Source organism: Brachyistius frenatus, unplaced genomic scaffold (genome assembly GCF_029030835.1).
Source record: "Brachyistius frenatus isolate BFR_SWC_R1_liver_20210118 unplaced genomic scaffold, ASM2903083v1 Contig_334, whole genome shotgun sequence".
NCBI classification, from domain to species: domain Eukaryota; kingdom Metazoa; phylum Chordata; class Actinopteri; family Embiotocidae; genus Brachyistius; species Brachyistius frenatus.
The window spans coordinates 184,008-200,569 of record NW_027210933.1 but is presented as its reverse complement, the minus strand read 5'-3'; the positions used below and the strand labels follow the sequence as shown (position 1 = coordinate 200,569).

The following is a 16,562-nucleotide window of genomic DNA, read 5'->3' as shown; positions in this document are numbered from 1 at the left end:
TAAAGGTGATAAATATGGTTGCATATGACCTATAGTCGAGTAGAGAAAATAAAGTTTACTCTCAAACTTTTTTTCTTCTTTTTTTTCCCATGAGGGGAAATATGTCTTGGACCCAATGTTAGGATTTGTTGCTTTTCATAAAAAGAACATGATAAACACAAGAATAATTTCTCCTGATGATCCTGGAAACCTAAAAGAGACATATGACCATACATTTGACTCTAATTCCCAAGTCCTAAAGTGCCTGTGTATTGTGTTGCACATTGATTCAGTTGCATAGAGTTACACAGCTTGACAGAAGCTGAAAAGCTGCAAGTGGTTTGTGTTTAGAAAAGAGGGGGATGTGAGAGGGTCCGCAATGATTTTTTTTGTTGTTGTTGCTATCATGACTGCTTGATTGCCCCGGCTCTGTATGAGCCGTAGTTTTTCCTCCTCTATCTTCATAGCCGTTTTGTTCACATTGGTGACCCTGTTTCTCGTGTGTTTCTCTAATGCTGTAATTCCCTAACTAATGATGCTCTCCAGTGTTTCCCAATAGAACATCAGCATGAACTGGCTGCTCGCTCCACACTGCTGCAGCCTTTTGCACAAGGAATTAATGTGTGTTTTTCAGCAAAGAAGGTTGTCAAGGTGGACACTTAAGTATTTTTAGGACACGAGTGATCGTCTGTTTTTTGTTTTTTTGATGACCACTATTTAACACTTATATCAATGATTAATTCTCGTTAATGAGAAAGAGAAAGCACAATATGACAAATGAACACCAACAAAAGGGTTAAGAGCTTTTTCCTCTCTGCACTACCTTAAAAAATGATATCAGTTAAGAGGTCATGAACAGTGCACAGATAAAACATGAGAGTCTTCTTGCTTGAAATACAACTTTCACTTATGATGTTGGGGTGTGAATGTCTAAACCATTTTTTTATCAAAGGTTATGCCCTATGGTTAAAGACCAACCCATCTGAGCCCACACTCAACACCTCGCACAAACACGCCCAAAAAAGTGACATAATTTTTTCCTCCTATCTTTGTTTGCACCACAAGAAACCTATAGCCTGTCTACCACAAAGAGGAAAGAAATGAGATGTGTGTACTTGTGTTTGTGCTTTTACAAGCATCTGTACGCACTTGTGTATCTGTCAATTGGTCTGCAAGATGCCCTTCATAGTCACAAATATGTGTGTGGAGGTATGCATGTTTTTTTGTTTTTCAGACACTTCTTCTTTTAGGCTTCTTCTTGAGCTCATCTCAATGATGAAAATGTCAAACAACAATCTGATACTCCGGTGATGCAGGTGAAATATACACTTGCACATCTGCATGGGGAAATGAAATATGAGGTTTGGTGTGTCTCCCCAAACTAAAAATAGAACAGAATAAAGAAAGATTTCTGCTTAGGTAATTGTAAAGACCTTTTCACAATGAATGGCTCATATTGCAACTGGCAGTTTGATGAAGAGCAGATTTAATTGACATAGGTGAGTGAGAACAGGAGGGGGATATTCATATCAGGAGGGGAGTCAAAGAGTTAAGTATTTTATTGTGTGCAAAGTTTGTATGTGGATTTGTTTACGAGTGTGACTATATGTGTGCGTGTGCACGTGGGTCTCTGAGTGGGTGGAGGTTTCCCTTCTAAAATTCCACTTCCTGTGTTTTGAAGTCTTAGTTGCACATCTACATGTCAAAATAAACAACTGCACATGCACACATGGAATACATGCATACAAATAAACAGACAAAGCTCAGTTTCCAGGGTCACACAGGTGACAGAGGGAACTCTTCCTTTGCATCACTAAAAATGTTTCTAGGGCATTTTAAAACCAAACAGCACCTGATATGAAATGGAAATGGAACATATTGCCAAAGTGAAGAGACATGCAGTCTTGACATTAAAATGACAAAAGTTTTTGCAGCTCTTGTCTTGCGTAACCTTCTGTGGTTCAAAAAACACAGACCTGGCAAAGAAAACACAGCAAAAGCTTTAACCAAATCAGGTCTTTAGTACAGTGCGATAGCAATTTTTGTTGTTGTTGTTGTTGTTGTTGTTTTTTGGGGGTTTTTTTTTAGCATTCACTGTTTTCAGTCTTTCAGCTGCCTTTGTGCAGTCAAATATCGAGATGAGCTGAATATGCATTTAAGATGCAACAAAATGTTATTTTTCACACCTTTACACAGGATTGGAACATTTGTGTCCTTTGAATGTCTTTTAAGCACTCTCTCGTCAAATTTGTGTTGCCGACGCCACAGAGTTCACAGAAAGCCTGATCAATGAATCAGCAGCAGGCGAGAAGGCTCTCAGAGAATTAATGTCGAGCCGATTAGATGGATTGAACAGATGGATGCACAGATTGCTAGAAGAATGAGGGGATCAGTGGATGGGTGCTTTGTTTAAAGAATGTATAAATTGTATTATTTATTAGCAAAAGAATTCATGGTTTGCATCCATCACATTTTTTTATGTAATTGAATTCCACTCAATTCGACGTGCTACACATAATGGTTGGTAACAAATGGACGACAGTGTTATCTATGGAGACAAGTGAAAGCAAAAGACTGCAAATCCGTCGACAACAGCATGTAAATTCGTAAACAGATTAATCCTGGTGTAATTGTAGCGACAAAGCCTTTGTGCATGTGGATGAGGGGGTGAAGTCCATCCTAAAAGTTGGCCGTGGGTATGAGGTAATGCTTTCCATAATCTACCAAGGGCATCAAAGGAAAGAGTCTTTCAGTGGAACTCATCCCCAGGGAAAATGCAAAACGTACACCCTTGGCCAACTTTGAGAGGTAGTCCAAACAACTAAAGTCAATACAGAAAGACATCCCTGAAGTAGAAAGTTGTAAACTTAAAGCATGATCAAGACTGAACTCCTAAAGTTATATTAATATAAATTTTATTTTAAAAGGTTTTGATGTATTTTTTTTAGATTGTATCTATTTATAAGCATGTATTTGTGATAAAAGATTGGTTTAAAAATTATGAACTCAAAAATCCTGACAAATTCTTGCTGGTTTGTACAACAATAATGATGTTTACATACATGTATTAACAGTGAACATATTAAGCCACATAACCATACAGAATCACTTTCTCCACTTGTTTGACTTAGGATCAGCCCTTCCCCAATGCACGCCTTTACATAGTCGCAAACACTCTTACACATGCACAAACAACTAACAATGCACTTGTGTTTGGCCTTCCCAACACTGGATTTGAAAGCCTGGTAGGATGATACCTCAGGCCCAGGAGCCATCATTAAAATCATTCAAATGAACCAACCTGTGCACACAATGCTTTGCAAAGGGGGCAGCGAACAACAATACCTGCCCTTAACCTGTCCAATCGTGCCCATGCAAATGTATGCAGCTAAAGAGTCAATGGGTCTCAGGCTTCCTGCTCAACCTACTGTAGGAGACTTTGCATACCCTGGCTCCCTTCTTTCAATTTGGTTTCAGATAACAACATGTAGTTTTTAATACTACCCTCGAGGGAAAACACATATTTGGGGCTTGTGCAGCAAACAGCTTGAGACACATCCTTACGACATACAATTTAATGGTTGTTTATACATGGAGTCTGAACCAGTTTGCTTTGTTTCCTTTTTCTAAAAATGATGTAAAAAATATGTAAAGACTCGGTTTTGTTGATGTTTGAATGACTTTTTGTGCTGTGTCTCTTTTATTCACCTACTTTTCTTTTTATGTGGGGCATTTTGTATTGCAATCTTGCATGATAGCTGCTATATAATTAAAGTTTGATTTGAATAGATTAGAAATACACCTCCTCTAGGCAAAAATGACTGCGACAAAGAATTGTGTACACAGGTGTGTATAAGTTTTGAAGCCTACATTGCAACCAGGTAACCATCTGGTACATTTGACCACAGGCCTGTAATTAGATGTAATGGCAATTAAAGTTAACACAAATGTATTTGTGATGTTACAAATGTGTAACCTGGCTGTTTTTATCTCTAAGTAATGACTGATGAGGTACATGTGATAAGTTTAAAAATATCTTTCGTGTTACACTTCATTTAACCCATGTCCAATCCTACAAATCAGAGTATTTGTAAGTGCTTCACCTCACTGAGCACTACAGTATGTGCTGTTGCATCAAATAGTGAAATTTTCAGTCCATGGCCATGTGTGTACGCACATGTGTGTAGCCCTGTATCAGCCCACTATTATGATGACTGCCCTGGGACAATAGGCTGGCCTGGGCTGATGGTAATTACAAGTGAGCAGGACAATACGGTCGCGTATGGAGGAACTAATACAATGAGAAGACACATTTATACAAATAAAGCATTAGTCACCCACCCCCTTCCTCCTCCTCCAGACTGAAATGAATGGTTGAGCGAAGGCAGCCCTGGTGCAGAGAATAGAGAACTCACCCAAAACAAAATAATCCTAATACAGGACGAGTCTTAATACAAAATAATGTTATGCAATATAAGTAAGAAAGGAGCATGATGTTATTATAAAAGAGGGTTGCTGAAAAACAGGCTGAACTTGCTGCTGTAGATTATTTTGCATAAATCCAATAACAGGAACTCAATAAACTCTAAGCCTCTGCTTTTAAGGCAGTTGTCCTGTGAGTTATGTGCAGTAAAGTCCCATAAAAAGCTTCAGTTCTACCAATTTTCTTTATTTATGTTTGCGAGCACAAAGCTCATTTTATCGGTTTTGTGGCATGTTTTATCACTGGGAAACATCTGTAGCACAGGCAGCCAGCAGACACCCTACAAACAGGTAGCACTGAAAGGAATTGTAGCTTCACTTTCAAAAACATATTCCTATTGTTTACGTCGTCCAGACACATTGGTTTCCTTCTCCTTTTCGCCAGAGAAGGAGGTCACGAAAATTGTTGACCAATACAGCGTTTAGCGCGGACGGCGGGGCAAAACGCGCCTCTGACAAGCCTTGTGCAGCAGTGTGGTGAGTTCAATAACACTTCGTAAATCTCGAACACATCTACTTGGCACTCATTCGACCTGTGCAGTACAGTCCTTGAGACACCAAAATTATCCCTACAGCTTTCAGCTTTCTCGTTTTTAGTTTTCAGTATATTATCTAGTGTTATTTTTGTGTTTTATCATGTAATTCTATGACGGTTTTGTTAAGTAGTGCAAAAGCGATTTTGGTTTAAACACTACTGGGTTCTCTCAGTTAAACAGCATAATGTATTTTTATTTTATTTTTTAATATCTGCAAGTTTCCTTGTAGTTTAAAACGCTTCTCGATATCCATTAAAAACTCTTTTAACGGACTTATCCGTTAGATCAAATTGTAACACGGAGAAGTCGGATTGCAAGTGAAGTACACTCCTAAGGGCATGCGCAGTATGGCGCATTGGCCAGGAGCGCCAAATTTACCGGGATGCGAAGGAAGGGAGGAGCAGTAGTGGAGGCTGCTGCAGTTTAAATTAATGTCAACCTGCCTCCTCGCCGGGAGAACAAACTCAGCACAGACAGCGAAAGTACGTGCTCAGCAACCTGCAAGCCGCTGTCCAGACTTTAACATGACTCGGCGGCCGAGAAACAGGTAAGCTTAAACAGAATAAGGACTCTAACTTTTTTGGGGGGCTTAGTTATTTTTGTGTGTGTATGTGTTCGGCTTATAAATGCGTAGTTATTGTTTTCTTACCATGTTGACCATTATTTCTGTTATACACCGCGCGAGGTTGAGTGGAGACGGGTGCATCTTATCGGCAAGAACCTTATCGGTGTGTCATTTATTTATTTACATTTTGTGCTCTTTTTGTGTTTGTGATCGTTTTGTTTTCTTGGCCGTTAAAAACGAGTGCAGGTGTTTCGCTCGCGCCAATGACAGGTGGTGGTCATCTGGCATGTGCGCTGCTGTCAGTCGCACGCACTCATGCGCGCGCGCGCTTTAATGCCACGCTGTGCGCAACACGGTGCGAGTAACAGCGAGGGTTTTTAGATACTAAATACAAAATTAAAAAAAAAAAAAAACAATGTATCTATTTCTGTCTAAACGCTACAGGCAACTTCAGAGCCCGAATTTACTTCAAAGGTTTGGAAAATGTTTCTATTCCGTTGCATCGCGTTCTGGTGACCATAACCCAAGTCAGCCACTCAGACTGATGCTTTCATTTTTCGCTTACCTGCAGATCGGGTAGTTTAGACAAGTCAAGCTGATATAAAGGTCATTTCATACCCGCTTTGATGTAACTTTCACAGCATCTCTGAAGGCGAGGGGCTCTCACTGTTATTCTGTAAACTTTACTGCGCTATCACATCGTCCTCTGCACTTGTCTCGAGAACAGGTTAAAATGTTGTATATCTCCCAAGTCGCCACAACATGAGCCTTCATTCACGATCACTCTCACTGGGGGTTTTTGGGTTTTTTTTTTTTTCTTAATAGCATTGATCTGCACCACGTTACCCTGAAAAAGATCTGGTTACTGACGTTAAGCTGCCGTGTCAAGTTCTAAGTCGAGTTTTTACTAGCCATTGATTTTAGTGCGTGTTGTTGGTTTATTCGTGGTTTCACACCGATAACCAGAAGAAATCCGAACAAAACCATCCCTATGATTGAACAAATGGACCTATTTCATGAAGCAGCTTTGAGTTTATTGAACATTTTCAGCATGAATGGTAAATTATGTGGTCCTTCTCTTTTGTTTGATTGTGTACAAAATATATTTACATTTGTTTTATTCGTCTTTTTTTTTTTCTTTTTTTCGTTTTTAATTGCATGTGGATTTTTTTTAATGCTTGAAATAGAACATTTGACCTAAATTTATTATTTTATTAGGTGTTTTTATTTTAAAGATAAATGTCTGCGGTACATCAGTTTAGTTGCATAATTCTCTTCTTTGTCATGAATCCATTTTAGTAAGTGGGAAAACAAATATAGAAGACCATTGTACACGCACTTGCACTTGCACACACACACACACACACACACACACACACACACACACACACACACACACACACACACACACACACACACACACACACACACACACACACACACACACAAACACAGTGGGGCTCCTGTTCACCTGTTGCTCTGTACAACTCCACAGTACCCTACCTGGCTTCTACGTTGTTCGATCTCTACATTGTGATTGGTTAACTACTTAGTATCATTGTAGTGTGTGCGTGCGTGCGTGCGTGCGTGCGTGCGTGCGTGCGTGCGTGCGTGCGTGCGTGCGTGCGTGCGTGTGTGTGTGTGTGTGCGTGTGTGTGTGTGTGTGTGTGTGTGTGTGTGTGTGTGCATGCATGCAATGGCTGTGCTGCACAATGCCACTGCAGGTCTGAACAGGCCGGGGTCATAAAATTATGATCACATGTGCCAATCCCAGTATCTGTGGAAACCAAAAACACTGGAACCTGTTCATCCTCCCTCCCTCCCTTCCTCCAAGTGGCTGTTCTTTCTCTCTCTTTCTCTTTCTTTCGTTCTCACTCCCCTTGTGGGTGTCTTGGCTAAAAGCCTGCACCCAAACCTTCAAGAATGACTGGTTTTCTGTCTGTGTTGACACCTGATGAGTAAAAGAGTGGGATGAGTTCTATATACGCTCTGCAAAGAGATGATTAGGGAGTAGTTTATTATTGACCTTTTTTATCTTTTTCACACAGGGTCCACCTCATTTTTTTTTTAAACTTTGCTTTCTCTGTGTGTGTCTGCAGTGTTTACAGTAGTGAGGAGGATGAGGAGGAAACCGAGATGTATGAACATGATTACGACGGATCACTGGTCAAGGCGGGGAAACGCCACCTCGGAAAAACACGCTGGACACGAGAAGAGGTACGCACACCGACATGTGTCTGAACTGTTCAAAACCTGGGGCTCAATACAAAATATGTAACACTGTTTACATGTAAAATAGAAATCACCTCAGCTAAGATCACTCCCCAGGAACTTGAATCCTACTTTTTATCATCTGATATGAACCTATTCACTGAGCATTATGCTAAATTGAAATTGCTTGGGATGGTGTTTTTGCAGTGACATCTTAAATATCTGACAAACATGTATTTTGTTTTTGTTTTTTTTGTTCCAGGATGAGAAGTTAAAGAAACTTGTTGAACTTCATGGATCAGAAGACTGGAAAGTTATCGCAAGCCTGTTAACTGTAAGTAGCTGGACTTTGCGTAAATACATGCATATGTCCGAAAACACAAACAGGGACACAGAAACAGAGCTAGACATAAACAACAGTGCGTAGCACAGTCTCGTGGTAACAAGCCAGGTGTGATGTTATTTCTGCTATTTCTTGTACAGTGCCGAGGTCCTTCTAATTCACAGCTGCAGGTTCATAAACTTCCTGTAACGTAAGGATGATAACAAAACGTGTTTTGCTTCCACACCGACCAGAATCGTACAGATGTGCAGTGCCAACACAGGTGGCAGAAGGTCCTCAACCCAGAACTCATTAAAGGACCTTGGACCAAAGAGGAGGACCAGAGGGTAAGGACACACTCTTAAAAGGCCACATGAGAAACTGTGAATAGCAATGCAAGATAAACTTGACTTTGTATTGTATTTTGCACAGTAGGCGCTTCACATTTAGAAAGACGTTACATGAGTTAAAACACTCTAATAGGTACATCTTTCTGCCCGGAGAGCGATCAATGATGACCCCTGTCGCCGCGATGGCTTTGTTGCATTAGTGAACATAGATGGATACCACTCGCAAGAAACAGGCACTCAGGTTAAAAAAAAAAAAAAGACTTGATGTTCCTGTCTGATTAAAGCAACTACTCTGTAGCAACTCCCTGACAGATGTTGCACATTTTTAGTTTCCCAAAAAGGTGCCGTTACACAACCTTTACCATGTTCGAGTGTCTTACAACCTGTGAAGTATTTGTTCAAGCTAATCCGAAGGAGTTATATTTCCACCCAGATGTCACTAATGATTAGCGGAGCGGCTAACGTTCCACTGGAAACTCCCTCACTGCTCACCAGCAGGTGTTCCCAATCACCTTTTTCTAGTTAAAAGATAAAGAAAAAGAGAGAAGGAAGGAAGCGTTCAGTAATAATGTGTGAGCGTCTGAGATTTTTCTTCATAACAATTTTCTCATGTCATATCTCTCTCTCTTTTGTTTGGTCTATTCTTCTTCCTCTTTGCCTGTTGTCTTTGTATGCCTCTACTTCTCCCTCTCCTCCCTGTTATTACTCCTTCCTTCCTCTTTCTGCGTGCCCATCTACAACCATTCACTTCCTTTTCAACGCTCCTTCTTCTTCCTCCTCTCTTCGCCTTTCCTCTTTCCCCACAAACTCAACCCCCTCCCTCCCCTCCCCCCTACTCCCCCCTCCCCTCTCCCTCCCCCCCCTCCCCAGGTGATCGAGCTGGTCCAGAAGTACGGCGCCAAGCGCTGGTCGGTGATCGCCAAACACCTGAAGGGGCGAATCGGCAAGCAGTGCCGCGAGCGCTGGCACAACCACCTGAACCCAGAGGTTAAGAAGACATCGTGGACCGAGGAGGAGGACAGGATCATCTACCAGGCACATGAGAAGCTGGGCAACCGCTGGGCGGAGATCGCTAAGCTGCTCCCTGGCAGGTGAGACCAGAGAGTGAAGAAGAGAGGGAGGAAAAGATGAGCTCCATGAATCACTGAGTCCTTGTTGGTTAGCTGCGCAATGTTGCGGTTGAGAGGCTAAAACAGAGAATACCTAGAAGAAAGGATGACAATGAAGTGAGCGCGCACGGCAGGAGAGAAAATGTTTGTACGCAGAGGGGAAAAAAAGAAGGTTAAAAGGCAATTTTAGGAGAAGGTTGTCTGAATAGAGAAAGTGTTCGGAGCAGAATGAACAAAGAAGACGTCAGTTTGAGATTACTGTCATTGCTTTGTTCTGATAACCTCATCAATAGTGCGCATGCGTAAGTCTGTGTGTGTGTGTGTGTGTGTGTGTGTGTGTGTGTGTGTGTGTGTGTGTGTGTGTGTGTGTGTGTGTGTGTGTGTGTGTGTGTGTGCGCGCGCCTGTATTGATGATGCTGTCCGGGCTGTCGCGTCACGGTGTCACGAGCGTGTGAACATTTGTCCTGCGTCACATAACCTCTAAATTAACACGTGACACTCGTGACTTGCAGGACTGACAACGCTATAAAGAACCACTGGAACTCCACCATGAGGCGAAAGGTGGAACAAGAGGGTTACCTCCAGAACCAGGCGAAGAACGGCAACTCCTCACTCGCCATCAGCCAGGGCTACGGCAAGGCCGCCAATCACATCATGGGTTTTGCCCACCACTCGCCCAGCCACGCACAGCTGCCTCCCGTGTCGCTGCTCAACTACACCTACATATCCGACACACACAGAGTAAGTTGCGATGTCCGCAGGGAGACTGAACGACGTGGATTACGTACTCGCAGGAGATTCACTCATTTACGTGGACGTGTTTCTGATTGGTTGCCAGGTTCCCTTCACCATGGCTTCGCATTTGAACATCTTGAACCCCCAACATGGAACCGCTGCTATACAGGTAAAAAAAAATAAAAAAATAAACAAATAAAATCTCATTTCAGACGCTCGCTACACGCAGACGACAGCAGTTGTTGCAAGACAGAAAAGCTGAACCGGATTAAATGAACGCTAACGTGCGCTCTCTCTTCTCTCAGAGACACTATAGTGAGGAAGACCCTGAGAAGGAACAGAGGGTGAAAGAGATCGAACTGCTGCTCATGTCAACAGAAAATGAGCTGAGGGGCCAGCCATCACTACCAGTGAGTCACAACGTGTGTGCTTCTGTGTCTGGGTTTGGGCGAGCTCTGACATGAAATTGTGACAGCACAATTTATGTGCCCGTGTTTTTGACACTGACTTTAAGGACATTGGTGTGTGCTTGTGTGAATAAGGAGGAGGAAACATCTGGGGGGTCTGTTTCTGCAAAAGTGATGAAATAGGACCTTATCACCATCCTGTGTGTGTGTGTGTGTGTGTGTGTGTGTGTGTGTGTGTGTGTGTGTGTGTGTGTGTGTGTGTGTGTGTGTGTGTGTGTGTGTGTGTGTGTGTGTGTGTGTGTGTGTGTGTGTGTGTGTGTGTGTGTGTGTGTGTGTGTGTGTGTGACCCTTGTGCAACCTTCTACTCAATAATTCTGTCACTCTTCTTTACTCTTCTCTTTTCTTTTTGGCCCAAATGTTTGCACCTCTTCTCTTGCCCTTCCGCTCACCCTGCTTTACTCTCGTGTTTTTAGATGAATATTCTGACGGTTATTTCTGGCCTTCACCCCCCCCCCAACCTCCTCCTCCAGATGAATTTGTCCTATTCAAGCTGGGTCGGCCCGAGCTCCTTGACGAACAGCTCGGACAGCGTGGCCATGTCGGTACCCCACCACCAGACAGCCGCACCGGCCCTGCCTCTCGACCAGAGCTGCCTACCCGAGGAGAGCGCCTCTGCGACTCGCGCCCACAGCAATAATGGCAACAGCAATAACAACAACAACAGCAACAGCCATCACACCGGTCCGTCGTTCTCAAATACAATGCCAGAGTTCATGGAATCTGTCATCGATTTGGTGAGTATCTGCATTGCAATTTATGTTTTCAGGTTGTCCTTAGTGGGCTCTGTTTTTTTGTTGTTGTTGTTTTTTTGAGCCCATGACCAGCTGTAGCCACAGCAAAAAGTAGAAAATTAGAAGCGTAGATTTTACCCACGAGCGGGCCTTGACCCATATTTTCCCGCCCTTTTCCCAGAGCCTCTCCTCAGTGGGCGAGGCCGTTACCAGTCGGTTCTCGGATAGGAGCATTCCCAAAACAGACAGGGTCTTGTCCAATCAGGGCTCAAGAACAGCTCGCGGAGCATGGGCTGGTTTCATCTGCTCAACTCCCAAGCCTTCACCAGTCAGAAATCTGCCCTTTTCACCCTCACAGGTAGTTAAAAAAATAGCCGAGTGTGGTCAGAATCCATCCAATCATCAGCCTGCCATCCGATGACATCGACGACCAACCATTCAGAACTAGTGTTTCTCCTGTTGTTTTAACTATAACTCATCCTCCTTGCTCCTGTCCTCTCCATATCTGTGTTGCCGTGATCTGCCAGATTGTTGCTGCCTCAAACTCAACCTGTCGAGCCTCTTTCATTAAATGTTTTTCTTTCTTTTGTTCCGTAGCTTCTCAACCAGTCTATGAGCCCAGAACACTCTGACAACGACAGTTTACCAATGAGCTCGCCTGTGGACTCCAAGCCTCTGATCAACCACTCCGTCAGGCCCCAGAAAGAAAATGAAATGTGAGTGTCTTTGTCTCTCGTCGGTTTATTGATGCAGATTTGTCACATCGGACGCTTTCCAAACAGCCATTATTTTGTTCTTTCTCAGGTTCCGAACACCAAACATCCGACGATCAATCCTGGACTCAACGCCTCGTACCCCCACGCCGTTCAGATCAACCCTGGCCCTTCAGGAGGCCAAGTATGGACCTCTCAAACTACTGGTGAGACAACGAACACATATCTTCGAGTCTTGAATCTGCCATTTCGACGACCGTTGTGCATGTGATGGCGTCCTCGGGACTCACTTGGAGACTTGTGTCTTTTCCAGAACACCACTTTGGAGCAGCAGATGGTTGAGTCCATCAAGCAGGAGCCGATGGAGTGTGCCATTGAGCAGCCTCCTCTCAAGAAGATAAAACAAGAGGTACTTTACGCTCAACGTGAGCAGACTGACATCTGAAGTTTTAGTCTGTCTGTTGAGAAAGAAACAGGGAGGGTGAAAAGCGGAGTCTACTTTCATTTCGCAGTCGCAGTAGCGAATGCGGGCAAACGATACGAGGTTTTTTTTTTCAGTTTTGCAACACGTTCTTCAACCACTTAAGGAATACTTGGGAGCCTCTGCAGTCAGGAGGAATCAGGAGGATTGTTTGTGGCTATTAGATGCAGCCGAATTTGTGTGAACCTTCATAATTCTGCGCGTTGAATGACCTCGATGCGTTTTTGGTCGTAGGTGGAGTCCCCATGCGAGAGAAGCCCGTGCATGCAGTGGGAAGGACAGGAACTTCACACGCAGCTCTTCTCCCCCAACGGCCCGGCCCAGGAAGTACCTGTAAGTTGACCTTTGACCTGACCAACGTAAATCCATCCTTGACGACTCACACCTCAATCTTCGCCTTAAATTGCACATTTACCTTATTTTACGCTTCGGAATACACGGAGGACGTTCCTGCCACTTCTCCCTGTGCCACTCTCAGCACTATTGTACTATTGGATGGGACGGTGACCATATAAATCAGCTCCATGTCGTTGTTGACGTAGGCTTTTGCATTTTTTTTTTTTTTTATTCAGGACCTACTCACTAGCTCATTACTGAGGGAGGACGGACACAAAACCTACCACCTTCCTCACAGAGGCGTGAACAGCCCACTACAGGTGAGCGCACGTTTTGTAACGTACTTCTGTACCGTTCACGTAAACGGCTCGGCGTCGCGCGTCGACCCCAGAAACTCACCGTCCTCTTTCTCTCCCGCCAACAGCAGCTCAGCTCCTGGGAGCAGGTGACCTGCGGCAAAACAGAGGAGTACATTTCAGCTTTGGAACCGAGCCACAAGTACATCAACACGTACCCTACGAGGACGCTGGTGATGTAGACGGACGGGGACGTCCATCTGGAAACATCGACACTGCCTGCGCCGCACGAGGCGCCGCGGGTTTCATATTTGTTGTGGTACAACAGTTGGGAGAGGCTTCATGCCACCGGTGTTTTTACACTCACACTTGTTGGATTTCAACCAACCAAAGACTATACTTTTTTTTTTGTTGTTGTTCTTTTTGAAATCTTTTATACAGAATTAGCTTTGGGTTTTTTATAAATGTACGTTCTATCTCCTTTGGTATTGTCTGTGTATTATTATCAATGTTGTATTATAAATGGGATACGGTAACTATGTTTGCATTGGGCTGTATTAGTAATTACGAATTTTGATATTAATATAAAGAACAAGTTGATTAATTTATTTTTTTTTAATTTTTTTTTTAAGATGACTTTGTTGTTATTGTTTTACAATTGGCCAATGGAGCAGTGTTGTAATTATAAGTATTTAAGCCCTATTAGCATTATCATATATCCAAAGGCATATTAATTATTTCAAAACTGACCTCTGTATTTCACTCATGAAACTCTTCTGTTTCATTTTTCTTGTTCTTTTTTTTTTTTTTTTTTATAGGCTATAATGGGTCTACTGAGAATTTCAAATGTTTGGTCTGTGCCACCATGTAAACACTGAGAACCGCTGAGTCTGTTCGAAAAAAATCTTTTTTTTTTTTTTTACTATGAATTATCATGTTTCCACACAACAGCAAGGGGGACAGCCTTATTAGTATTACCTGATTACCAAATTGGCACCTCTATTTCAAAACAATCGCGTTTTCATTTCAATTTTTAATGCATTTCTGGCCTTCACGGTATCCTGCATCGGGAAACGTTAAATAAACAACTATATTTGTTGACATAAATATATATGCAGAGTATATTAATACGTTTACAAATCTTAAATGATCTTCGTTTGAAAACACGAGCTTCACCCAGTAAAAGTACGACAAAGCTGCACTCATATTTTCCATTAAAGAATGGAGGGTATTAAACACTGATATTTTATATTATGCTACAGACAAAAGCCCAATCGAAACTTTTGTATCATCTTTTAAAAACATTTCTTGTAATAGTTTGATATTGTTTTGTAAATCATCAGCATTTTGTTTTCTTACTACTACTGCGGTAGCCCACGGCAAACACTTAGCAGACAATCGTTTTGTATGTTTGAATGCCTTTTTTTTGATACTAGCTTTTGAGCTAAAACATTTTTTTTATAAATGCATTTATACATGCCAAGTTTTCATGTTTTTATACGTTTCTATACTGCCTAGTAAATAAAGTGTGCTGTTTTTTTTTAATTACAACCCTTGTGTTCAGTGGTATTGAAGAGGTATTATTTCGCAGCGTGGCGACATCGCTCAGCATCTTTAAGCTGACGATGTCGCGGCGTCGGCTCGGCAACATTTACATACGTTTAAGCTGTAAAGTACAAACGTTCAGTACAAACAGCCCGCAGTGTGCCGTCGGTGGAAATTACACCGAAGCCACATAATTATTGCCGAGAGTGTCTCCTCTGTTTAAAGTAAATGATCTACTCCGTAGTTTATCGCTAATATTGAAATTTAAGTGGAGGCTGTGGTGTTCAAATACTCTCCCCCGCTCACATTAACGCGCAGTCTTGCCGACACAAAGGTTTGTTATCGTAAACTTGCGTTGAGCGTGTCGTAAAACTTTCCCTCCATTTGCCATTTACTAAAGTGACTGGCGAGTTTATTACCCAGCGAGGGAAATAAGCAAATGTTTCCAACCGTTGCTTCTTTTTCTGAGGAGGAGGAGGAGGGACCGGCCGCTCGTCCGCATGTTCCACGGATACGAATACGAAGCAGAAGTTTTATTTCATCCTTTAAACAAACGCTGCTCACGTTGACTGGAAGCAATATGAATGAGAAATTGTAGTGTGTAGAATTACAGTATGTAACACTGCACCTCTGATTGTTCTCCAAAGACACGCGCACGCACGCACACACACGCACACACACACACACACACACACACACACACACACACACACACACACACACACACACACACACACACACACACACACAAGTATGAGCTTCGCATTCAGTCTCTTGAGGAGACTTGTTTTCCTGTGAGGGCTGGTGGGCCATGGGGCCCGCACTCAGACCAGGAGCTATATTTACACCCCCTCCCCTCCAAGTTCTCACATCCCCCCGCAGCTCCCTGCAGCCACCTGCACCCCCCACCCCCTCCACATCACCCTGATCCACCGCACTGCCCTCAAATATAGTTTCCCATCTCAGGCCGATGTCTCAGAGGGACCCTTAAACACAAATGGCAATCGTCAACACTGTGATATTTAAAGCCGGGCCAAATAGATCTAGTTTCTCCGTGGGTGTAAGCGTGCTGAGTGCAGGTTTAAGTAACACAAGCATATTTTATAACGATGTGGTTTTGAAATATAATGGTGTGAATACAACCAAAAGATGACAAAGAAGTTTTGACGGGGGTTGTTTAAATTCAAAAGATGGGTTTGAAATCCCCTGTCAGCAATTGTCGTAGCGTGTGTGTGTGTGTGTGTGTGTGTGTGTGTGTGTGTTGTGTGTGTGTGTTTCCGTGTGTTTGAATGCGTGGGTGGGGGTGTGTTGTGGAAAGAGGCCAGAACAAGAAGCAGACTTTCACATTGGGAATTTCACCATCTTCTACTACACCCAAAAGAAAAAAAGAAAAAAAGCCCCCAAACCCCACGAGATTCACAGACACCTGCTTCCACTGACTGAGAAGGCAGCTGCCTGTGTGTGTGTGTGTGTGTGTGTGTGTGTGTGTGTGTGTGTGTGTGTGTGTGTGTGTGTGTGTGTGTGTGTGTGTGTGTGTGTGTGTGTGTGTGTGTGTGTGTGTGTGCGCGCGCGCAGGGGTGGTGGTTTATTGACAAAAACAGACTCGACCTCGATGGATATTGCAAGAAATACTGTAGTGCAGCGCTTCTCAAGTTGATCTTCAACCACTCTCAGCGTTCAGCACGTGACCGGAGAATTTAAAAC

At 43.0% G+C, this 16,562-nt stretch overlaps 1 protein-coding gene across 3 annotated transcripts; it reads left to right on the top strand.

Moving 5' to 3' along the window:
• Window positions 1–5,431: 5,431 nt before the first annotated feature.
• Window positions 5,432–14,858, top strand: myb (v-myb avian myeloblastosis viral oncogene homolog). Of its 3 annotated transcripts, XM_069723568.1 has the most exons (16): window positions 5,461–5,544; window positions 7,662–7,779; window positions 8,036–8,107; window positions 8,350–8,442; window positions 9,316–9,536; window positions 10,067–10,295; window positions 10,393–10,458; window positions 10,595–10,699; window positions 11,227–11,490; window positions 11,669–11,845; window positions 12,085–12,203; window positions 12,292–12,406; window positions 12,514–12,609; window positions 12,916–13,014; window positions 13,254–13,337; window positions 13,442–14,858. In XM_069723568.1, exons 1-16 carry the CDS (start codon window positions 5,522–5,524, stop codon window positions 13,553–13,555), a joined length of 1,995 nt encoding a protein of 664 aa, XP_069579669.1. In that variant the 5' UTR covers window positions 5,461–5,521; the 3' UTR covers window positions 13,556–14,858. The 3 variants fall into 3 exon arrangements, with proteins under 3 accessions (XP_069579667.1, XP_069579669.1, XP_069579668.1); XM_069723566.1 differs by lacking the exon at window positions 11,669–11,845 and having other exon boundaries at window positions 5,432–5,544; window positions 13,445–14,858; XM_069723567.1 differs by lacking the exon at window positions 11,669–11,845.
• Window positions 14,859–16,562: the final 1,704 nt, after the last annotated feature.